A 23,947-nucleotide genomic window follows, 5' to 3' on the forward strand; every position below is an offset into this window, starting at 1 on the left:
AAAAGAAAAAAAAAAGAAAACAGTAATTTGAAGTTACAATTGATTTAAGACGCAGCGTGGGTGGAAAGAGAGAGAGAGGGGGGGGGGGAGAGGAGGTGGAGGAGGCGGAGGAGGCGGCCAACATGGAGGGTGCAGCAAGGATGTTAATTCATTTGTAGTTCAGCATAAATTGATGTATTTTTGTTTTGTTTTGTTTTACGAGCTGCCGTGTTAAATCAGCAGTTGGATGAAGGAGTTGACGTGGGAAACATGCACCCTGAAAACAACAACAAAAAGTCATTCTCCCGAGCTAAGAGGAAATACCGTAGCAGTGCTAATGGCGCTTAGTTAACACAAAATGAGGAAAGCAAAACAAACAAAACAAAACAGCAACTTGACAATCAATGTATGACATTCTTCTTCAGTGCTTCGGCCCAAAGTCCCTCATGGCACAATTAACTGGACACGATGTATGACAGTGGAACAATCCAAACTTATGTTACAGTGTCGTTGTTTTTTTTTAAAAAAAAAAGCTCTCGCTGCTCGTTGTGAAACCGTACGTCAGTCTGTCCACCCCCCCCCCCCCCTCGTACAAAGTACACCGACAGGTTGGACAGTAAATGCAACCCAAAGTTTTATTCTGACTTTTTTTTTTTTTTTTTCTCGAGCTCTACCTTGAAGGTAGGAGTTGCCCGTCCCAGATGTTTTTGTTTCTGCAGCTGGAGCGCCGCGTGTTCTTTTTAGACTGCTGCTGAAATGACAGGGGGGGGGGCGCAGCGGTGAAGACGCACCTACTCGCGCGACCGTTCAAACTTTGCACCACCCGCTTCGTATATTACATCGACTGTTGAATTTACACGGAATCACAACTTTCAGAATACATTCATCTTCTTTTTTTTTGTTTTTTGTTGTTGTTGTTGTTGTAAAATCACCACAGCAACATTGACAAATCTCCACCGAAAAAAAAAAGAAAAAAAAAAAAAAAAAAAATCCACCTCGATGCCCCAAATCAGCCAAGTCCTCTGCGAGCGAGGGAGCATGTATGGAGTGACGGAGACCGCAATCTGTAATATTATCAGCCATTAACTCTCATCGTCGACGCACGTCACCAGGTCGAAAAGAAATAAATAAATACATGTATAACAATGTGATAACACTGAAGTCTGGTTGGTGGTGTGTTCCCTCGGTGGGGCGGGGGCGGGGCGGGTGGGAGGGGTGTTAGACGCCCAGCTTGTTGGCGATGGTCATGAGCACTTTGAGGATGGGCATGAAGGCGGAGATCTCGCTGAAGTTGCTGCTGCTGACCACCTGGGTGTGGACCTCCAGGCCCCGCTGGTAGTTCTGGCTCGCCACACAGCGGCTGATCTCGTGGAGCCCGTTCAGGATGTTGTGAGAGAGCTAAGAGAGCAGCGGGGAAATCACACCATGTGTAACAAAAGCGGCGACTCATGTTCAGTTGTCGTTATCGATTTGGTTATACCGAGTTCAGGGTTCACTACATTCTGTCAGTTGATAAATAAAAGAACTTAATGTTTCCGCACTATTTCTATTTTTTATTTCTATTTTTTTTACCTGGAGATTCAGATGCAAAGTGAGCTGTTGTCTGTGTTGCAGCTACTGTCGCTTTAGCAACAAGACAAGGCTTTTGTTTGGGGTCACGCCCACTCAAAGAATAATTTGGGACTTGTTCCACAAAGCACCAGCTAAGCTCCGTCAACCCTTCATCGGGGCATGAACTCTCCACCTTTCCTCCGCGAGCGATTCAAAGTTCACGCACAACATCTGCCGCTTTCTTTTGTTCGCAGCACTAAATGCAGACACAGCAGCTGCGGTTGCCGTGGAAACGGCCCAACGGGCTTTAACGAGTTACCACCCGAAAAGTTTTGCGAATGCGCCTTTAGTTGCACTGCATATTTCTTCCTTCTTCCATCCATCCATCATTTTTTTTTTTTTTTTTTTTTTTTTTTTGTGGCATCGTGACAACTTGGGACAATCCTTACCGACTGCTCTCTCAGCTTATCGTACAGGTGTCCCAAACGTTTGGCTGCGTCATCGAGTTTTCTTTTTGTTTGCTGAAAAGGAAATATTTTATAAATCAATAAAAAAAAAAAATGTTTTTTTTTAAATGTTTTTTTTTTCTTTCTACCAATACGAGCTCAGTTACAAAAGCTGCGGAGGCTTACCGGGTCTCCCGCGGCGAGCTGGCAGCGCTGCACCAGGCTGTCGAAGGTGGATTTGAGGACCACGTGTTCGGCGGGGATTTCTTTCTGCTCCACCCTCTCTGCTGGCAGCTGCTGGAGGAGCTGAGCAACACGGGGTACACAAATACAAAAGCGGTGACGCGGTCGGTGTTGGGAATTCGGCTTACGCAGCCCCTCGTTGGGACGCCTACCTGCACGCTGGGCTCCTGGGGGGCTCCGGGAGGCACCTGGGCGTTGTTGTTGTTGTGGGGCTGCGGGGCCTCCGCCGGGAATCCCATCACTGGGGCTGTGATGGGGGCTGGTGGAGTGTAGTTATCAGGAACCTGGGGACCCGCGGCAGCAAGGCATACGTATTTAGCAAGAGGAAGGTTATAAAGAGCCGTTAACACTTGGTGCGCTGTTACGCCACGAGTCATTAGAGGAACATGTTGCACGGGCGGCGTAAGCTGGATGTATCGGAGTGAGTTGGCTGGAAACATCCGATGGCTGCAGCTTGAAGTAAATGTAATGAGAGCAGGATTACAGTTCTTAGCAATTTAATACATGGTTGTTCATACAATATTTATCGGTGGCGCTTTTAAAAAATAAATGATTAATGATGAAATGACTGAGCTCTTAAATGGTTTCAATGTTTTACTTTGCTTAGTACTACAACGCAGTCAGAAAGAAACGGCTACATCATGATACGATGAGGACTTAGGCCCCCTGTGGGGCCTATTCAGCCATGACATTTGTGAGGAAACGGCTTTGGTAAAGTTTGCCTGTACATTTACAAACATATTCAGATTTAGCATATTCCAAATTAGACGCTGCGGGAATTAAATTGCAAAATCCAAAAGAGTATTTCGCGAACGATAAATGCAGGTGTACCTTCTTCTTCCGTGGTCCACCTCGTACTGCCGGAGGGTCATTCCAGCCCTCCTGAGGTCCTAAATCAACAGAAGAGCGAGAATTAGAAAGAAACCGACAGCAATTTTTTTTTTTTTTTTTTCCCCTTTCAGGCACACTCAAAGCAGTCAGACTGCCAATACAAGACAATCTCTAGCCAAGGTTAGTCTACGTTGCAAAAACACTGCAAGTAAAAACACGTCATTAAAGCCATACCGATTCTATGCCAAAACAAAACAGGAAATGTGGCAACATATTCAAGCAACACCCTTGTAACAACTCACCCAATGGTGACTAGATTATAAGCATCTCATGTGTAACGTGTCAAGCAAAGGGTTATGTATTACCTGCAAGTTTTGAAAAATGTCTTACTGGAGCCTTAGTTTGCTTTGTTAATACATACATGTGTATTTTTTTTTTTTTTTTTCTTCGAGGGCCCGATACAGAATGATCCGAAACCAAACCTGCAGTCACTTTAGTCAAGCCTAGAAACTGTGTTCAAGGCCAACATCAGCACATAAGTACGGGCTCTTCATTTCCCTCAAGCACCAGGCTACACAAGCAACAACCAAGAAACCAGAAAAAACAGAAATACCCTGAATGCAATCTAACACAAAAGAACTTCATTAATTCAGGGATATTGTATTGCATTTGTATTGTGGTGCACAGGTATTTCAATTTGTCTGGCTACTTGGTGTTTGGTCGGATGCTCTCCTACTATACAACCAGCCCTAACCCTGTCACCTTGTTGGTCACTCTGGGAATTCAGCCACGGAAAGTATCCTGCAAGTCAAAAGAGGAGCGACAGCTGAATTCAACAGATTCCTGCTGACATCTGTAATGCTTTATAGATCTGTCTCTAATCTTGAAATACTTCAGTCAACATGTGTGGAGAAAAAAACAAAAAACAACACAAATAAAATGAATTGAATTAACCACGAGGAGCATGGCATGTACCTGTAGGAGGAGGAGCGACGACGGGGGCCTGGAAGGGCTTCACGGCAGGAGCTCCGGGGCCTCCCTGCGGATACCCAGATCCGAGAGGAGCAAAGGGACCAGCAGCCATGGGGGGCCCCTGGTTGTGGAAGCCCCCTGGGAACATGGCAACCGGGGATCCGGTTTGGGAGCCGGGTGGCATGAAGCCCGAGGGCAAAGAGGGAATCGGCATGACGCCCGTCGGAGGAACCCCGGGGCTCGGCATGGGGGGCAGGCCTCCGGGGGTCGATGACGAAGGCGGTAGCTGAGGTCCTGATAGGTTGGCGGCCGGCATAGAAGGACCTGGAGGAGGGAAGGCTATGGGCCCGCTGGTGGACATGGGCCGAGGCTGGAATGGCTGATGAGGAAGGAAACCTGGGAAAAGATGCATTAAAAGTACTTTTACGTCAAATCAAATCAGCACTAATATGAAAGAGCTTTGAAGTTTATGCTAACGGCCCAAACCTGCAGCCACCGCAGGATGTTGGGGGTAGGGAGGCCTCATGGCAGGGCGGGTCGCACTGGGCGGCAGTACATGTGAAGAGGGTGGCAGACCGGGCCCGTGGTGGTTTGGAGGAGCTTGAGGGGTAAAAATCGATGGCACAGGAGGCTGCTGTTGGGCAGCCACTTGAACAGGAACAGAAGGCTGGTACTGACTCTGCGGTAGAACAAACAAGACACGTCACGGTCCCGACGTTTAGAAGACAAATTTCAAGTTTACCATTTCATACACAAGATGGAGCAAATTGGACTGATGATCAATGAATTCATACCATAATTTGTGCTTTTGGTGCAGGAGTCTGAGCAGCAGAAGCGGGCTTCGCTGTAGCTGCACCGACTCTGTTGAAGGAGTTCGGAGGCTGCTGTCCACCCGCAGCTTCTCCCTGAGCATGAAACAGTCTGTTTCTCAGCATCATGATCCCAGGCTGATAAGGGGAGGAAAAAAAAAAAAAAAACAGTACAAACATCCAAATGTGGTCATCGCAAGCCATACAAAGCAAAAACATAAATCTGGGGTTTCAACATTAGGCTTTACTTGGTCTGAGTTCTCAGGCAGGTAGGTCATGGCAGTGGTCAGACTGCCCTCTGCAGCCAGTATGCCGGCGTAGCAGGTTAACTTCTCGGCCAGGATGGGGCTCTGCACTGCCACCTCGCTGTTGCGGAGGCGTTCGATTGACTTTCGCAGCATCATTACTTTCTCAACCAGGTCCTGAAACGCACAGGAGACACATGCTTTCTTCTCTCGTAGTTTCTTGTGACACTGCTACATATCAGTACATCTATTTCTTTCTACAGGAGCGGGATCCTTCTGGAAATAAATGACGAGATAACATAAACATCCGGGGTTTTTTTCAGAGCAAAAGTGAAGTCTGCACGCGTGCTTGGTGCAACAGTGTATTTAAAAGAGTATTTTGTTCATTGAGGTTTTACCTCTAGACCAAGCGGGGAGCAGCAGTCTCTGTGCAAGGCCCAGCACTCCACCAGCCTCTCGATGTTTCCAGAGCAGATGTAGCACAAGCAGGCCTGCAGGCAGCGCTTCTCCGTGCCCTCGCGCTCCAACCGGCCTCCCAGGGTATCTACCAAGACGGATCAGAGGACAAGACGACGTTAAAGGCAAAAGGGGAGGGCTGAAATCAGAGCAGGGAGGACGAAAACAAGTAGATATGCGAATTCGAAAGCGATTGTGCACTTTCAGCAGCGGCTTCAGAAAGTGCCGCTGAAGACGCCGCACTTGCGAGCGACTCACCGCACAGACGAGCGAAATCCTCCGGGTGAGCGTAGGTCAGCAGAGCGGCGAGAGCCTCCTTCCAGTTGTCCAACTCGCAGCTTTGCACTATGTCTCTCCAGTTCTGGGTCACCACTGATGATATAAGCTACATATGGGGACAAATATATTAGTCATGCTGCAAAAACACCTCCCCCCCCTTGTGGCTTTACGAGCTGATCCGCAGTCAGTCCCACGCTTACCATTGAAATGCTGTTTTTTTGCTTGCTCAGGTATTTTTGCTGAGTCTTCTTCAGCAGCTCTTCTCCTCCGCTGATGGACAGCAGGATGGCTTCAGCGTAGCGGCCGTCATTCAGACACAGGTCCACGGCTCCCTCGAAGTTACCAACCAGCAGCGCCTGGCTTATCAAACCATCAGTGTCTTCAAAAACAAAGACGGGATCAGCGGTCATCAACCCAACAAGGCAAACTGCATGGCAACGTGGAAATACCTTGAGGTAAAATGTGTCATTATCACGTCTTATTGAGGGATTTTACCACATGATACGGGGATCTGGAAGTTGGAGTTTTCCTTTGGAGTCTGACTGAAGAAGTCTGCCGGTGAAACGGAACCTGAGGTTCGAGCATCAGCTCCTGCTTCATCAGACCTCTGACAGTAACAAAGTGAAATTTAAAGTGAACTGGAACTACAAAGTTTTAAAGGGAGACACTGTGTGTGCAGACTTGCTCACCTCAGTGGAGAGCCGCTGCATCTTTTCTGCCAGATCTTTGGCATCGACTCCATGTCCATTAGGCTGAAAGTTCTTCCCCAAGCATTTTGAAATCTGAGGAAACGCAACGTTTTACAGCTCAGACACATACGACTCAAGAGGTACAGATTCAAGAAGCAGTTTTAGACACCAGTTATAAATAAGAGACACAATACCTTTCTCTCCAATTCATCTTTGCTGAAACCCAAAAGTCTGAGGAATTTAATTCGGGCTTCTTCCTCAAAATTAACCTGTAAACAGGAGAAAAGGAATCAGCTTAAAATCAAATATCAGCAGACTTGACTGACAAGACTTCATGTTATGTGTCAGTGTCAGCAGGGCCCACCAGAAGGAACTTCCATATGTCCTGCTCGGCGTCGGACTTGGCGCTCTGAATCTTGGCCTGGCAGTAGTTGTTGAAGGAGCCCGACTGCAGCGCGGCCTGCAGCTCCCTGGAGCGCTGGAGGAACTCGGTCTCCGTGGAAACCTGGCTTACAAACACTTGTCTGTGGACGGGCTGGGGGCTCTGCACTGGAGGCTGCTTGGGATTCTCAAAGGTTATCAGCTTTCCACCAAACTGAGACGCAAACCAACGAAACAGCAAATCAGTCATACAGAAAAAGAACCCCTTGTCTATTACCACGCGTGAAAAATATATTAGCACTCCTCTTACAGCGAAGGAAGCTCCCACTGGCCTGCGCACCCACTTAGGTGGCTTCTTCAGAGGGGGAACTATGGTCTCCTGCACTGTGGGCTGAGGAACTTGCAGGGGAGGCAGCACCTGCCCTGTACCAAAGGGATCCATTGTATCAAATGAGGAGGATATCTGTTAAATAAAACATAACATGTTGAAAAAAAACAAGAAAAAAAAAAAACCTCTTTGGGGTAGAGATGAATAAATGAGTTGACAAAGGGAAAATTATGATAATCATTTCATAGATTATGCAAAAATGTCATAAAATATACATTTACAAAAAAGAATATCTGTTCAGTATCTTAAACTTCTATGACAGCCAACAGAGTTGTTTGATTGTTGGTGTGATCAAAAGACACGAAAATACATCAAATTTGTGCGGTGTAAAACTATGATGGACTTTTTTTTAAAGCTATTTTTCGGACAAGTTTTAGACAAAATTACGATTTGATCAATTGAGAAAATAATCGGCAGATCAATAGATGACACAAATAATTGTGAATTGCTTCAGACAATTTCCTCAATAATTTCAGGCAGTGATTTAACCACCTTTGAAATTCAATGCCATAATCTGTATGCGTGTTCATTAGTCAATGTCGGTTTGTTCCCACTGGCACCCTCTTGTGACCAACAACGCAGTTCAGCACACGGTTTTGGGGGTTTAATACATCTGGTAAGACAGCCGAGCTGCTACCTTGTCAGCTGTGCTTTGCTGCTGAGCTGTCAAGCTCCCTCCCATCACGGAGTAAACAGTGATTCTCCCATCAAACGATGCTGTTGAAAGCAGAGCTGGATTTCTGGGGCACCACTGGACATCAAAACACCATTGGTTTGTTGTTGGAAGCTCATAAATGACCTAAAATGAAGGAAGGATTCTGTGAGGATCCGTGGAATCATCATAAGTAACAACAATAAGGAGAGGGGAATCGGGGATGACACAGGATGATTAACGTCATATAACCTCTCCAGTGTTTGGATTCCAGCAGAGGATCCTGTTGTCTTTAGCGCTACTCAGCAGGAGCTCAGAGTCAGCCTGGCTCCAGGATATGGACAGAATTCCCCTGTAAGAAAACAACAACAGAGAGCACATTCAGCAGGACGACAAAAAAAAAAAAAAAAAAAAAGGAGCAAATGAGGATAACGCCTTCACCTTGTGTGGTTCTCAAAGACTTTAAGAGGTGATGTGGCAAAACGCAGGTCCCACATCTGGATGACGGGCAGTCGGTCATCTTCAGAGGCCAACACCAACTGAGTGGCCACATCAGGGTGCCAGAGCATTCCCGAACAGTGCATCTGAAATCGCATGTTAGGTGAGACCTGGAAGAATGATGGGATTTTTCGACAGTTTTACGTTTTCATAGCCTGAAAGGGGCTCAGAGGTTTGAAAAGACTCTCGAAATGATTGCTGCTCCCTAAACTCTGATGATTTAAAATCAAGATTTATTATCAAGATTTAATAAGCCCTTGAGGTGAATTTTCATTTTGTTAAACAAATCTCGGCCCAGTTTTTTTTTTTTTTTTTTTTTGGCCCAATGAAGCTCAGGATAGCGGCACGGCAGGATTTTTAACTTCTACAAATAGAGTCTTGTCTCAAAATCGAACCCAATTCATAAACTTACGGTTAAACATAAAGAGACCAGTGTTGGAAACTAAGGAAAGGAGTCTGCGCTGGTGTTGAATGCTAGTGAAGTTGGACCACCCGGTTTGATGTATATTCTGGCTGACAGGGTTGTCAGGATCCAGCCAGGAGAGACGATGAATGGTGCATTATAATTATTGCACTGCAGAAGAAGCTTTTATTTCAATCACTGTGTGGATCTGTGATGTTTCAATACCGTAGATGATCAAAGGCAATAAACTGTGAGGCTGACAGATCTAACATCTAAGACTGTTACAGGAGTTTAGTGTGAAGCAGCTGCACAGCAGGTATGCTGGACTCTACAGAAACTGGGCAGCTGGTATGAATAATATAGTCGTCGTAATCCCAGATAAAGGTGCATATAACAAACAGCATCAGTAGTAATTTTGGGTATTAATCCAAACCAATAAATAGTATAAACAGGGGAGGCAGATTGGATTCAAAATTCTGACATGGATAGAGGCCAAGTTCCTTTTTTTGGGCAAGATTCAGAATTATTGTTTTGATAGAAAACCACAATTTGTTTATTTTCAAGTGTAAATTACTCATAGCTAAAATACTGTATTCAATATTTATTCATGTTTATCAGTTTGTTTTTATAGTATAACTGCAATCCAGGAAACAGACGTCAGATGGACGGCTTCAAGAAATTTACAATAACTCGAGGGGTGACTTGATGGCAGAAGAACAGTCAAAGCCGCAGAATAACGGCGTAACACACTTAATGTTCTGGCATAAGACTCTTTTTGACTGAACACAAACGTCCAATGCTTTAGCAGAAGGTAACTTTGAACTTGCTGTATTTTGTGTTAAAGCCACCAACCCTGTTGCTATGGTCGCTGATCTTGATGATGGGCTCGTTCTTTCTCAGGTCCCACACAACTGCTTTCCCGCTGGGGTTGGCAGAGGCCAGGATGTGCTGGACCTGCCTGTTCCAGGACACGACGCTGACGTCCTCAGCGGGCTGAAAGAAGAGACGGACGCTGTTAGTGTCAACAACCACAAGCCTGGCTGGTGATCAGGGTATTCAGTGAATGTTTTCATGAATTATTTTTTTGAAATTGATGAAAGGCTTGCTTGGAAAATGATCTCTTTAGCCCACGTCATCAATAATTCCTTCAGTTCCGGGCGGCGGCACACAAATGGAAACGATAAACAAAAACTTTGTTGGGGTTTCATTCTTAACTCATAGACATGAAACTAAAAAGGAGAAAGCTTCCTGTTGAGGGGTGGGGGTGGGGCGGGGGGAGGTGTGTGGTTTCAATTTCGTGTTTTGACTCAACAGCAATGGTTCCCAATCGAAATAAGATGCCAACACGACAACGGACACGTGTTCTCTCACCATGTACCCACCTGTGTCTTTGCTCCAGGTGTCATTGGACTGCTGAAGTTGTTCAGATCCCAGATGTATATCTCCGAATCATTTGCACCTGAAGCCAGGAGATTACTCTGAGAAAGAAATCAATCAAGAAAGCAAGTGAGGAACTGGCTGAGCTACGCCACTGGATAAACTGTCTCTGTTCACACAGAAGATTACCAGCAGACGTGTACCTGAAAGTGGTTGAAATCGAGTGCTCGGACAGGTCCTGTGTGTTTGTCAGACTGTCCCACTACTGCCTCTGCCCCTGAGCTCATTATGGCCTCTGGGTCATAGACGGTCAATGTGCCATTTTCGCTGCCACCGACCAGTCGTCCTCCAGTACCATCTTCTCCCATTCCAAAATTTACCCATACAATACTGTGCAACCTACAGAACACGAGCAGCATGGTGAGTTATTTGCACCCAGTGGCAGACTTGCTGTGTCATTCCTAGTTTCTGGTAGTTTCTAGGCCGCACACTGCTGCAACATCTCTATGCACTTTGCCTTTTAGGCAAATAGGTCTCATAAAACAATAGGTAAATATTAGCTGGGAGATAAAAGTCAAAAGCAAGCAATGCAAAATAATTCAGTTTGAAAGTCAGCCATAATTCCTTTTAATCTCTGACCAAATAACAACATAGTTATATCAGAATAATACGAGAATTAAATCAAACCACCGGCCGAAATCTACCGTGCCAGGGGAACCGCGGCTTTCCTCCTTGCTGTAAAAAAAAACAAAACAAAACAAAACAACGTGTCGGATCATTGCACGGCTTCTCTAAAATGTACCTGTTGGTGGTGGGCAGTGACCCTTTGAGATTCATCTCCAGAGACGGGTCAGAAAAATCCATCTCGAATATCTCTATGGCAGCCGTGGTGTTGAAGGAGGCATCGAGCTGTTGGGCCGATGTCCCTAAGGCCAGGTGGGCAGGGTAGTGTTCTGCAGGACTCCACGCCTGGTGGGCAGTCCTCTGGATCTCCTTCAGCCTCATCTCATCTGCAGGTGTCCAAGTCTCAAATCCTGAACAGAGGAACGAACAAAAATCAATGAGCATATTTTCTTTTCTTTTTTTTTTTTTTTATAATACATGGTGGGGTTTAACAATTACGTACTTAATCTACTTCAAGGACGTCAAATTGAGGGAGACATTGTTAAAACATCAATACTTCCTACCTATCTTCCAACAGGGTGCCACCCTTAATGACAGATCGCCTCCGACTATTACCTGCAGTACCCGGTCAAACTGTTCGCCCGGCAGATCGAGCTCCCGCACGGCTCGTCACACCCGCATTACAGGCGAATTACACCAACGGTGGGCGTTAAACGACATTAAACTTGAATTTAAATGAACGAATTTCCCTTTTGAGCCGAGCCGACGCGATAATTTCGCGAATTAGCATTTCGCGAACACGTCTCGTCAGCTTTTCGTCAGTTACTAATATCGTACGAAAGAAAAAAAAAAAATCGAAACTGCCGCCGCGACCGTCACTTCGGCGGATTTGTTGTAGGTTTCAACGCATGCAAAGTCACTACACAATATAAAATAAAAAAAAAACCACATCAATAAATCACCAGCGTTTTTTTTTTTTTTTTGTTTTGTTGCGAGGCTATTCAATTCCAGTGCATACCCGGAGCCGGTGTTCGAGGCTAGTACGCGAGCTAACTAACAGCCACCACCCCTCGTGTTTCAAAAAGCAAACGAGGAGCTGGCCGTGTAACAACCGCGACATCAAAACGAGACACACGTGGTTTCGAGAGCGACTCACGTCAATTGTCTCGATCACGCTTTTGAGTGTCCGCATCGACGACGAAACTCGAGAGCAGTTCGTTAGCCAGGCTAAGAGGGCTCAGCCGCAGACGAAGTCCGACCAAAGTGCCTTGCCGTGTTGTCACTACGCTACGGAAGCCCGACGCGGACATCTCTCATTCTCGTAGTGGCCTGAGTTAACCCCCTTTTTTTTTTTTTTTTTTAACCCACTCAAAGACTACCCCTCCTCCCCCCCCCCCCCCAAAAAAAAAAATTATATATATATAAATCCTAAATATATTATATTTTCATACCAAAGGATGGAATTTTGAGGATAAAAAAAAATAAATAAATCACAGACTGCAATTTTAACTGTTAACATGTTTTTTTTTTTATTCTTGACAGAAATATATACAGAAGCAGAATAGACTTTTAGTCATTAGATTTCATAATGTTTGACTTCCTCGGGTTGTTTTTCAGGATCTCCCCCTTTCTCCAGGTGCAGGTTGTTGTAGGGATATTGCTTCGGTGCCTGAAACAGAGACGGATGTTTTTAATGAAAATGTGCATGTTATCAAATATAAAAACAATCAAAAGTATTTTTTTTCTGTGGGTAATACGGCACAAAAAAAAGAGTCATACTAAAATACACTTTTTTTTTTTTTTTACTAACTGCTGAATATATATATATATATATATATAATTTTACAGAACTGCTTTTATTGTATAGTTTTGCTGTTTTTAGCGCATTGGTAAAAATATCAACACAGAAGGACTGAAAAACAAAACGGGGTGAACACAATAATCAGGGTCTTTGGTTTAGTTTCGTATAAATATCACCAGCTGAAAATAACAACTTATTGTACATCATACTATTTGGCATCCTCTTGGTAAAGACAAGAAAAACAAAAAAATGTATGAACTGACACAATCGATATCATTAAAACTAGATTACAAAAAAAAAAAATCCCAACAATTTATTAGTTATGTTTTCTTTCACAAATAGCTGACCTAAGTCAGTAATCAGTAATAAGTAAGTAATCTAAAACTTTAGTTTTCTTTAGTGATCAAAATTTGTTTTTTTTAGATAACAAAATATGTAGAAGATATGGTGAGGCAAAGATGTAATTCTTATTTTTGACATATTTAATAAATTGGTAATTTTATTTCCAGCCTGCTTAAAATGTTTTTCTATATTTTCTTCAAAAAGCATTTTAATCATCATAGCCCTCTCATGATTGATCTTACCATGAATGTCTACATAGATCTCTGATAGACCTTTAAAAATGAACACTATGCACCAGTAGAATTCACGCAGCATTTCCACACAAACCTATCAAAGCTCACATTCCTCAGCTGAGCCACATCGGAGAGAAAATAGAGCTACTAAACCTAATCACATGTTTCTGAGTTAAAACTTGTTGTTGGGTAGTTACTCAATACATGGACATGTATTTTAATCAAACCTCTGTGCATCTGGCAAAATGAATAATGTCAATGTAAACATTACACAGCCAAAAAAAACCAAAAACATTTAGACTTTTATAAGCAATAGCTGAAAAGAAAGACGTTTAAACTCTCCACTTTGGGTTTTTTGACCATATCTGACACGGTGGTAATGGAAGAGATAATTAGATTTAAAAAAACCAAACAAACAAGACAACCAAATAAATACAAAATCCTAAATAAAAATAATTACACAAATAAAACAATTCATCAAGCCAGCGGGGTGAGCTTGAGCCAGAAAAATCTCAAAATTGACCAAAGCCAAACCGTTTCAAACCTGTTGACTATAGTAAGAAAACCAAACCCATCCTTGTGTGTACTTACAACAGGTTGGTAAGATGGGAATTTCTCCCCAACGTAGAACATAAACAACATGAACCCGATGAAACCAAACAGCTGTTTGCACATTGTGGACCAAGAAACGGGACTGGGAGATGTGTCCACACGGTTCCTGATGAACATGTCGAAATGCCAGTGCATCTAAAAATAAGACAGAAAAATCATTGATTAACTGTAATTAGTAATTCCAAAATGGCAGAAGCATTTATGTTGTCGTGTAAGTCAGTAGGTGACAACATGGAAACGCTGCCTTCTGTGGGGAAAACAGTGCCTCTGTGCAACCAAACTGAACTGAACACTGTCTAAATATCCAAAGGCAATATTGTGGAAAGAGAGGAATGCTATGGTTCACTTCAGAGATTAGGTTTTAATGCTATTATCTGCACCGATAAGATCAACGTCGAAACTACAGTGGCGCACCCAGGCAGTCCAGATATAATTACGCATGTATGCAAGCTTCAGAGTAGAGATTTTACATTGTTATGCACATGGTGTGCCTCTTGTTGTTGCGGTATAAACGTTCAATTGCATTCGAATAAATCGCCAAATAATGTAGGGTGGAAGATTTAATGTATTTGTGAGGCTGATGCCAACGCTTGAGTTAAAACATCCAATACCAACATCATCTCTCAAATATGCACTTATACTGCTTTATTATATTCAAAACATCTAGTATTTTTAAGGAGTAAAACAAGAACACACGAAGCAATTCTTTTTGTTTTACCTTATTGGGTCATAATCTAAAATATGGTATACGCAATGTCAAAAATATCGGAGTATTCTTTAAAAACACAACAATAATGGCAGCGAATGTCATCAAGTCATCCCACCGGCTCTCCCCAGTTCCTCCTCAGGTCGGGGTGGTCCCATTTGTACCAGGGGTCTCTCTCATGCTGAGATCTATCCGGTAGCTGTGGATAGTCACCGTAGCTGCAAAGACACAATGACAACATATCACCATCTATGCAATCATTTTTTTTGGTTTTGTTTGTAGCTTAACAGTAGTTTATTATTATTATTTTTTTTTTCTACTACATTCACTTGGTAAAATACGCGTGACTGAGGTGCAACACACCTTTTCAGCATCTACATTAGCACTGCAGAGAAAACAAGCAGTCTTACCAACAGCGAGCGGAAGACCCTTTCAAAATAAAGCTCACCCCTCGCCCTTGTCGGGATACGGTTCGTAGTCCTCAACCCTCATGTTGTACTTCTTTGCGGCGGCAGCTTTCTCCTCGGGGGTGTTTGGGTAAGGACCGGGCAGACTGTCCTTTGACACGCCGGAGGCTGAAACGGAAACGCACGCGTGTGTGACTGAACAAAGTATATATATATATATATATATATAAAAAAAAAGGTCGCAGGTTGATGAAGTAACGAAGTAACAGCAATGTTGTTTTGTCCGCTTTTCACCGTCACCCACCCGCTCAGCTAGCCTGAGCTAACGTTAGCACGTCAAGGTTACGTCCATTTTGAGACTTCAGACTTTAAACTGTCGCGGGTATCTTCGGAGAACTCCCTTAAACAGCTTGACCAGAGACGAAAACACAACTGACCTGCTCTACTTCCCGACAAAAGGGCTGAAATGCCAGACCCCTTTCCCTGAGAGAGGGCTCGGGCCCAGCGTCGGAAGCCAACACCGGCCATGTTTACTGGCTGCTGCCGTCTGACAGACTAAAAAGTGCGCATGCGCGAAGGCTGGAAGTATGGGTCGGCATAAGGACCAATTCCATAGTGAACATCTGTAAATATATACTAACATACCATTCAAAACAACGACGTGTATTTATATAATCAACGATAATATTAACTTATAAGTAGCACCGATGTAAAAGTACATGTAAGCACATATAAGCATACTCAATAAGATACAAAATTAGGCCAACTGTACTCATAGTTTAATGGTAGGCCTATTTTCCATTTCCTTACTTGGTACTTCAACTCCAGTACCTTGTACCTTTTACTCTAGTACATTTATCTGACCACTGGAGTTACTGGTAACTATACATATTAAGTCACATACATAAAGATATGAACAAATATCTAAAAAAAACAAACAAACAGGTACTTCCAACTTGTTGGTCTTGTGACTTTTTACAAAATCAGTGCAGTTGTGGCACCTTGTCACATCTCAGATGTCTGAGTTGTCAGCAGTGCCACCAAAGATGCATTTCCCCTCCAAACTTCTAACACCACCATTTAAGATAGAAGGAAAGTCCATCAAACATTAGTGTTCTTCTTTCTCCTCCCATCAATCAGCTAATGACCCCTTAGATTTATTTTGGGACCCTTTCTAGCAGCCCAATCCCTAATTTGGGAACCACTGGACAAAACCAGTATATAAAGTAAATAAAACAGCAACATCCCAACAACAAAAGTAACTGTAACCACTTGACTATTGTTTTATACTTTTTTTTATTCATATTCTTTTGAGTAACAGACACCATCATATTCAAGAGAAATGTGACAGTGACGTGAAACCTCCTCCAGTGGCTGAAGGGAACTCGTTCTCAGAGTGAATGCACTGACGCTCCAAGGCCTGTTCCTCTTCCCATCAGATCCAGCTCAGGTGCACGTGTGCATTTACTGGGGGATCGTCACTCTGCCACCGCTGACGTGAAGAAAGTCCATCAGAGAAGTTCTGCTATGTCCTTCTCCACGTTCTCAATGGGGCAGTGGAGTTCAAACCTGCAGCAAAGGCAAAAATATGGAACCTACAGTTATAATTAAGCCAAATCAAGACCAACTTTCTCGAGATCTATGGGTTATGACTATACCGTTTGAATGGCATGCCATTTGCAGCAATGAGAAACTTCTCAAAATTCCACCGAATGTCATTGACTTTGATCGGGGTCCAGTAGAATTTCTTCATGTCTCCAATTACAGGGTTCACGAATGGCAAAGATTCCTACGGCAAACAAGAAAGGACAGTGTATTTGGGTTTTCAGAAATGTAATTCCATCCAATAACATTATACATGAAGACCCTCCATTACATACTGTAATATACTGTATACCTTTAAATAGGTGAAAAGAGGCTCTTCATTTAATCCATTCACCTCAACTTTGCCAAAGATAGGAAACTTTGGCACATACCCCCTGCCAGGTCTCACATACTTCAGAACATTGAGTGTTTCGTGGTTCACCTCTGCAAAGATAAAACGAGTTTTTACTGATGTGTTTTAAAAATATGTTTCATGAAAACCACAATATCCACAACTCTGACAATAACTTGTCAAAAGCATGTACAGCTCATCAAACAATTTACGTATACAGAAGTGTTCACATCCCTTAATGAAGTGGAAGTACATGTGACTGATTTTTATGTATTTTTATTATATTGATCAGTGTAAAAGTTTAATGTGGAGCTAATTTTAACTTTACTAGTAGTTCAGTTCACTGGTTGCCCTCCAAAGCGCAAACAAGTTAATCGGGAGTCAAAAGATGAATAATGGAGCAAAAGAAAAAAAAAAAGCCCAATTCATATGTTGTGGACTGAATCTTTGCTGTTTTGTGAAATACAGGCCCTATATAGAGCATAAATGGATCCATCTAATAGTTTTTACAGGAAGAATCACACCAACAGCTAACAAGTTAGAGGCATCTGAAACATGACAAGGAACTTCAAGTAGACATAAAGTTTTAAATAATGGGGGTTTTCTAAGAATGTTTTTTTTGTTTGTTTGTTTTTTAAGGTAGGTAACATCCGAATCTGAAAAGTAACCCGTAAAATATAGCAGTCACATAAATGTGGTGGTGTAAAAAGTACAACATTTCCATTTGGTCTAAAAAAAATAAGTATGAAGTAGCGTTACATTTGAAATGTAAAAGTAAATGTAAAGCTACCGGGAGATTGAAGACCAAACTGGTTGCAGGAGAATCCCAAAACAGTGAAGTTGAGGTCGCCAAACATTTCCATCAGTGCATTCAGTCGATGGTACTGAGAGAACAGGACACAAAAACCCACAGACCTTCAATACAAATGACTGGACATGGCTGGGAGCTGTGAGAGAATGCGGTCTGTCTGCAATCAGTCAGTACGCTCGCAGAATATTACCTCCTCTATTGTTGACCCTCAGAAGGTGGCGACGTTGACGACGAGAAGCACTTTGCCCCTGAAGTTACTGAGCGGAACCGGCTGTCCATCCAGGGTCTCAGCAGAGAAATCATAGACTGATTTATTCGCCATGATTGTTCTGTAGCTTGCATACGGGACTGCAGTCAGTAAGGAGTGAGCGTTCACTCAGCTGTCCTGTTGGCTCGTCTCATTCACTGATACATAACTCGTGGGTCAGCAGTTGTTCAGCGTGACTGACTTCATTGTTCCTCTGGGCAGAGGTGAGCAGGCAGGATGGACAAAGTTGTTCATCTCGTATCGGGACGAGTAGCTGTTAGGACGGTGGCAACAAACCGGAATTAGGAAATCAAATATTGAAAATAAACACATTTGTGCCTGCAGCAGATTATATCATTGTGGCTGCATCCTTTCTTCTGCACAATTTACAGTTACAAAAACAAGTCTTAACAACAGCAGTAAAATGCGACCTTACTGTACCCCACCTGCTACTGGTGACAATATTTTGTCAAAACGTATTTGAACAAATCAGCATGAAAACAACGAAGGCTCGCAAATCAGTGATTGTAAGAATATTGGAGGCCTTTCTAAATCATTACAAGGAATTATTTTATAATCGTTATTGCGAATCAATGTATAAATTGCCTTGAACATTATTATTGACGGAGACACGGAAAATTAAAACGGCTGCGTTCAATTATTCCTTGTAAACTTTAATGTCCTTGATACTATTTGACCCAAATAACCGTGAATATCTCCCAAAAAAATCATAATAATAATCTGAATTGTCTCCATTTTGAGTGGCAAATTGTCATAAGTTTACGGGCTGAAAGGTTGATGTTTGTTGTTGTTTTAGAGAAAAGACCAGCAGCGCAGAATTGGACAATTTGTACTTCACAAACGCAATGAATCAAAGACAAGAAGAGACACAAGAGATAATATTTCACTTTTCATAACGGTTTGACTGTGTGAGCTGTCAACTGTTGCCTGCTTCTTTTTCAAAATGCTGCATTATACGAAATGTGTAACGTTTTGGGACATTTCATGCGCCTTTTTTTACACTTAATGTATATCCTTCCCACAGTCCCTGAAGGCACCATCTGGGTTTGGGTTGCACCTCAAACGCTTTGCAAGATGCTAAAGGAAAACACGCTATTTTGGCATCTATGTGAAGAACAACTCATCCTTATAAACGCTGTATAACATAGCCGGCTCGTCATGGATGAAGAAGCTATGATCCGAACGTAAGTCTCTTTTAAAGGGAGTTTTATTTGTAAAAAAAAAAAAAAAAAAAGCAGCTGGATTGGTGGCCCCGGCAGGTTAGCATCTCGGCTAACAGCGATAGCTTGCGAGTAACAACAACCAGACATGCAGCTGGTCCCATTTATTAACGGCAGCTATGGCGATGACAAAACGACCGAAACATGCTCTTTTGCTGATGTGAAATACCGTCAATATTTCCGACTTTTAAAAAAAATTTTTTTTTTAAATTATTATTTTAAAGCGTTTGTTTTGTTTACGGTTGTTCCCGTTTAAGCCCTGAATCAGACATGGTATGTAAGTGTCAAAGTTCAGCTGTAACAAGTTCGCACTTCAGCAGATGTCATCTCTTGGACTTGCCCTGGGAGGATGTCGTTGTTCCACATATCCTGTGCTACTTGCCACTGCAACACCTTGTCAGCCTGCAGAGGGTGAGCAAGCAGTTCCACAGCCTGATCCAGGTGTACCTCTCCAACTGCAGGACTTTTGATCTGTCCCCGGTAAGTACAGATGAGAGGTTTATTTATTTATTTTATTTTTTTATAACCTACGCATACATGTTGAGAGGTATTTCTAGCTGCATTACATGCTCCAGAGGAAGCCTGCTACCTGCCCTGTCGTGATGTTTACAGGTAGGACCATGCATTCCCAAGGAGGCATTTTGCTCCATGTTAAAGGACAACAAAGTTCTCCAGAACCTGGCACTGCAGAACTGCTCGGGCTGGGTGACGGACAAGGAGCTGCTGCCGGTTATCGGCCAGAACCAGCATCTGCAGCGAGTGGACATGAGCGGGTGTGCTTGGCTCACCCGTCACTCCCTGGTGGCTGTGTCCTTGAGCTGCACGAACCTCCAGCACCTCGGCCTGGCGCACTGCGAGTGGGTGGACAGCTTGTCCCTGCGCAGCCTGGCGGACCACTGCGGGGGGCTGCATTCGATCGACCTCACCGCCTGTCGCCAGCTGAAGGACGACGCCATCTGCTACCTGGCCAAGAAGTGTTTGCAGTTGAGGTCTCTATCTTTGGCAGTCAATGCCAACATTACCGACGAGTCAGTCGAAGACGTGGCCAAGAACTGCAGGGGCCTGGAGCAGCTGGACCTGACAGGTTGCCTGCGGGTCAGGAACCAGTCCATCAGGTATATATGATATCTTATTTTCAAGTCTACTCCCAACTTTACCATCCCTAATCTCACTTTGACATGCACCACGTCACTTCTTCACCCATCCATAATGTCTCGTGCACGCTGTGCTCACAGGACTCTTGCAGAGTATTGCCCGAAGCTGCAGTCCCTGAAGGTGAATCACTGTCACAACGTAACGGAGTCAAGCCTCGATCCTTTACGGAAGCGCAATGTAGTGATTGATGTTGAACCGCCTTTACAGAGGGCACTGGTACTTCTTCAGGATGTCTTGGGGTTCGCTCCTTTTATCAATCTTCAGATCTAGCCAGAGGGCAGTCTGTCTGTCCAACAAGAGCACACAGGAAGGTAAGAGCAGCCGTATCTGTACTATATCATATTAGTTTCTGACAATATTTGTCTATACACTTGTCGAGACTCAACTCAAGCACAGTGAACTCATTACTAGTTTGTTTTGATAAGAATGACAGTGACAGTTGATTATTGTTTTTTTTACTGTGAGTATTACTTGGTTACAGGTGTCTTCGTAACAACCGTGAGACATTCTCCTGCGTCACACGGACGTGAGAGTGGTTCTTGTAAAAAATATCAAGACATTTCAAGAAGACCTGGATGTGTTGCACTCAAGTTTGTGTGGCAAAATAATTTGCATCCAAAAAAAAACAAAACACAATCAACGATGCAAATTAAAGCTGAAAATAAGTGTTTTGCAAATGACTGAATGAAGCCATGTACTTTTAAGAATTGCGGCCTCATATCCAAAAGATGTCACTGCACTTTTCCTTAATCATTCGGTGTTGTCATAATGTGGCTTTATAGAAAAGCGGTTCTAACCAAAGTACAGTGTATTTTGTTGTTATTTTTTTTTTTTTTTAACTAAGTACTGCAGTTATCTTATGTTTCATTTAGAAACATTAAAAAAATGTTTGAGTTTAATTAAACATTTTGTTTTGCATGATTGTGCCAGCTTAAAGGGTCACTATCCAAATCACGCAACAGCATTCTCTCACTGAGCACTGCTTTTTGTGTCACCACTTGGTTTTATTTGTCAAAGCTTCATTATCTCCACTGCTGAGACGTCTGCTGCCGCTAACACACAATGAAAGTGAATGCCATGTTGTTCGTGGTGCCGACCACGTGTCTTCCAGAGACAATGTCCCGAGCAGTCTGTCAGTGAAAACTACGAGACGATCGTCATGGCTAGATATACCCTGAGTGGAAAAAAATATTTCTCTTTTTTTAATGTGGTGTGGGTGAACTAACCTTTTAATTCATATTGTTAATAAATGCATAGCCTTAGCACTTGTTTGAAATAAGTATAGGATTTTTATTATGACGGTTTCCCACTGAGTTTCTCACATGAATTTTGTAAAAAGTACCTGTTAAGATACGGTTGCCCTGTGATACAGTATATGAGTTATATAAGGAACATTAAATTGTACAGTACCACAGAAAGGACTTTTGTCAATTTTATACTGTATATCAAGGTATAAAACAGCTGTAGAGTCAACTCTTATGCACAATTCATCTCCTACTGATTCCCTGATCTTTAACAGTACTAATTTGATACAAATACTCTCTTTTTCATAATTTAAAAGGTGCATACCTCACTACGTAGAAGTAATTGTAATCGGTTTTATACCAAAAGACAATAAAAAAATACTCTTGGTAGTGTTTTCGGTTTTATGCAAATGAAGGGGAATGTTGATTTTTTTTTTTTCCAACTACAACCCAAGACCAACATTTCCTCTAATTTTCAGTCAAAGTGAGCACAATTTGGATCATATATTCACTTTAAGTGAATTTCATCTATATAATGCCAAATCACAACACAATAGGTTATTTCAGGCCACTCAACACAATAAAGTCCTTACAACAGAACTTTACAACATTATACAGAGGAACCCAACAATTTGACAATTCTCATACATGTAACCTGCAATAAATAGCACAACTCCTCTAATTTCAATAATTGTCAAGTACAAGAGAATACTGTCTAAGCATTGCGGAGGTTTAGTTAACGATAAACTTTGCCTCTTCAATTGACTTTAATTGACACACGTGACCGTGAGAAGTGGCGATGTGCAGAGTACAGCACCCCCTGGCGGATAGTCAAGAACCAGCATGCCTCAATTAAACTACGTAAATGAAAAAAGTTTTTAATTTTTTTTTTTAAATTTGTGTTGGTTATGTTTATATTGTAACGATATAAATATATATATGTTAATATATAGGTTAATAGTGTAGCTTCAAACATTTAGTCTGGGCGGAAATGACGTAGGAAGTTCGACTTTCGGGAACTCTTAACAGACGGCAACGCTCAAAGAAATGGCGAAGTGGCTCACACGAATTTCAGATTTCTTTATGAAGCCATCGGTAATGGAAAAACCAAGCGGGCCAGAATTAACAACTAACAGCAACATCAAACACGACGATGGACCGGTACCTCGTTGAACTCTTTGGCCGATTAGAGAGCAGGGAAGTGAATGTTTATCTCTCTGAAGCTAGCGGCGGCTAAGGACACCCAAATGCTCCAAAGATCTCACTGACAAGGTAAGGCAATTTTATTTATGCAAAACATTTCAGACACAAACTGCAATTTAAGCTTGCTTTACCGAAAGTATAAAAGGAAGTTGAACCCTTTTGGGACTCGAGTTGGACATTACTGTCTTTCATATTCATGTTTGTGTATATTTCGTGTATGATCGTTATGCCTGTCATAGACAAATATTGCATGTTTATTAAATAATACAACCTATCTTTAAGGGCAATAAGCAAATTTGCTCCATCAGTGTTTCAATTTCTGCCATATATGATTCATAAATCACATATCTTCCTGACAGGCACTTGAAATGTTGTTCGCACGGCTGACACAAGGTGGCAGCAATGAGTCAGGATAATTATTATTATTATTATTTTTTTTATTCTGTTGTTTGAGACTTTTAAACTATAGAAGATGAAAGTGACACTCTACAGTTTAAAAAAAAAAAAAAAGTCCCCATACAACATAAGGAGTATATAAGCATAAACTATCCTCTCTTTTTCTAAGATTTAAAGCACAAGTCTAATGTTTGACTGGTTGGGCAGATGTGGGGGGAAAACACACAAGCTTTATGATCTTGTTAACACCTGATGCAGTGAATGCACAATGAGAATTAATGTTTCCCCCCGTTGCTGCTGCTTCTTGTTAAAAAAAAAAAAAAAAAAAATGCTTCTTACCGTTTCCTCTGGTGGTCCAATTGGCAGACTATAATGTAACTTGTCTGTGACAACACAACAGGTCTATTTTCCACTTGATGGCATGGTTTACCCCATCTGCTGTGTGCTGTCCACGAGCTGAATTTGCAGCGCGAGAGTTGTGTTTTGGAGGGCTTCAGGGATCGACCGGCATCCTTCTGTTGGCTGTGCTGATCGTCATAGTGTACCGCCGTCCCTCCAGAGGAGGCTTCACAGTGTCATTAGTTATAAGGCAAAGCCTGAAATTTCAATTCGTGCTGCATATGGTGCTGTAGATAGATTCACACATTCAACCAAACGGAGCAAGATTTTTTTTTTTGCAAGTTTAGTCGAGTAAGCATCGTCACTTTTCCTCAAAACAAATGAATAGTGCAGCACGGAGCAGTGGCTTTTTTTGTTTTTGTTTGTGGTAATGTATGACAAGGAATTACAC

General features: G+C 42.6%; 4 protein-coding genes across 6 annotated transcripts; 1 reads left to right on the forward strand and 3 right to left on the reverse strand.

Annotated features, from left to right (window-relative positions):
* Window positions 1-506: 506 nt before the first annotated feature.
* sec31b (SEC31 homolog B, COPII coat complex component) lies at window positions 507-12,091 on the reverse strand. Of its 2 annotated transcripts, XM_069691896.1 has the most exons (26): window positions 11,980-12,091; window positions 11,002-11,233; window positions 10,403-10,598; window positions 10,205-10,300; window positions 9,675-9,815; window positions 8,363-8,505; window positions 8,174-8,273; window positions 7,907-8,068; window positions 7,192-7,344; window positions 6,865-7,095; window positions 6,695-6,769; window positions 6,501-6,593; window positions 6,307-6,418; window positions 6,012-6,190; window positions 5,791-5,917; window positions 5,475-5,620; window positions 5,080-5,253; window positions 4,817-4,969; window positions 4,509-4,701; window positions 4,026-4,418; window positions 3,813-3,851; window positions 3,051-3,109; window positions 2,372-2,503; window positions 2,163-2,282; window positions 1,980-2,051; window positions 507-1,377 (listed from the first exon to the last, which is right to left on the reverse strand). In XM_069691896.1, the coding sequence occupies exons 2-26, from the start codon at window positions 11,202-11,204 to the stop codon at window positions 1,198-1,200; spliced, it is 3,672 nt and encodes a 1,223-aa protein (XP_069547997.1). In that variant the 5' UTR covers window positions 11,205-11,233; window positions 11,980-12,091; the 3' UTR covers window positions 507-1,197. The 2 variants fall into 2 exon arrangements, with proteins under 2 accessions (XP_069547997.1, XP_069547998.1); XM_069691897.1 differs by lacking the exon at window positions 3,813-3,851.
* A 241-nt stretch (window positions 12,092-12,332) lies between these two features.
* Window positions 12,333-15,494, reverse strand: ndufb8 (NADH:ubiquinone oxidoreductase subunit B8). The gene is given in 5 exon segments (XM_069691898.1): window positions 12,333-12,492; window positions 13,791-13,946; window positions 14,636-14,735; window positions 14,966-15,092; window positions 15,362-15,494. Coding segments are annotated over 5 exon segments (609 nt in total). The 3' UTR covers window positions 12,333-12,399.
* Window positions 15,495-16,285: 791 nt separating this feature from the next.
* On the reverse strand, window positions 16,286-18,017 carry gpx9 (glutathione peroxidase 9). The gene is made up of 5 exons (XM_069691261.1): window positions 17,862-18,017; window positions 17,651-17,744; window positions 16,822-16,952; window positions 16,583-16,713; window positions 16,286-16,493 (listed from the first exon to the last, which is right to left on the reverse strand). Exons 1-5 carry the CDS (start codon window positions 17,991-17,993, stop codon window positions 16,436-16,438), a joined length of 546 nt encoding a protein of 181 aa, XP_069547362.1. The 5' UTR covers window positions 17,994-18,017; the 3' UTR covers window positions 16,286-16,435.
* A 960-nt stretch (window positions 18,018-18,977) lies between these two features.
* On the forward strand, window positions 18,978-21,722 carry fbxl15 (F-box and leucine-rich repeat protein 15). Of its 2 annotated transcripts, none has more exons than XM_069691899.1 (5): window positions 18,978-19,123; window positions 19,477-19,639; window positions 19,772-20,274; window positions 20,395-20,625; window positions 20,796-21,722. In XM_069691899.1, exons 1-4 carry the CDS (start codon window positions 19,098-19,100, stop codon window positions 20,582-20,584), a joined length of 882 nt encoding a protein of 293 aa, XP_069548000.1. In that variant the 5' UTR covers window positions 18,978-19,097; the 3' UTR covers window positions 20,585-20,625; window positions 20,796-21,722. The 2 variants fall into 2 exon arrangements, with proteins under 2 accessions (XP_069548000.1, XP_069548001.1); XM_069691900.1 differs by having other exon boundaries at window positions 19,480-19,639.
* Window positions 21,723-23,947: the final 2,225 nt, after the last annotated feature.

Source organism: Brachyistius frenatus, unplaced genomic scaffold, assembly GCF_029030835.1.
Source record: "Brachyistius frenatus isolate BFR_SWC_R1_liver_20210118 unplaced genomic scaffold, ASM2903083v1 Contig_11, whole genome shotgun sequence".
In the NCBI taxonomy this organism is placed as follows: domain Eukaryota; kingdom Metazoa; phylum Chordata; class Actinopteri; family Embiotocidae; genus Brachyistius; species Brachyistius frenatus.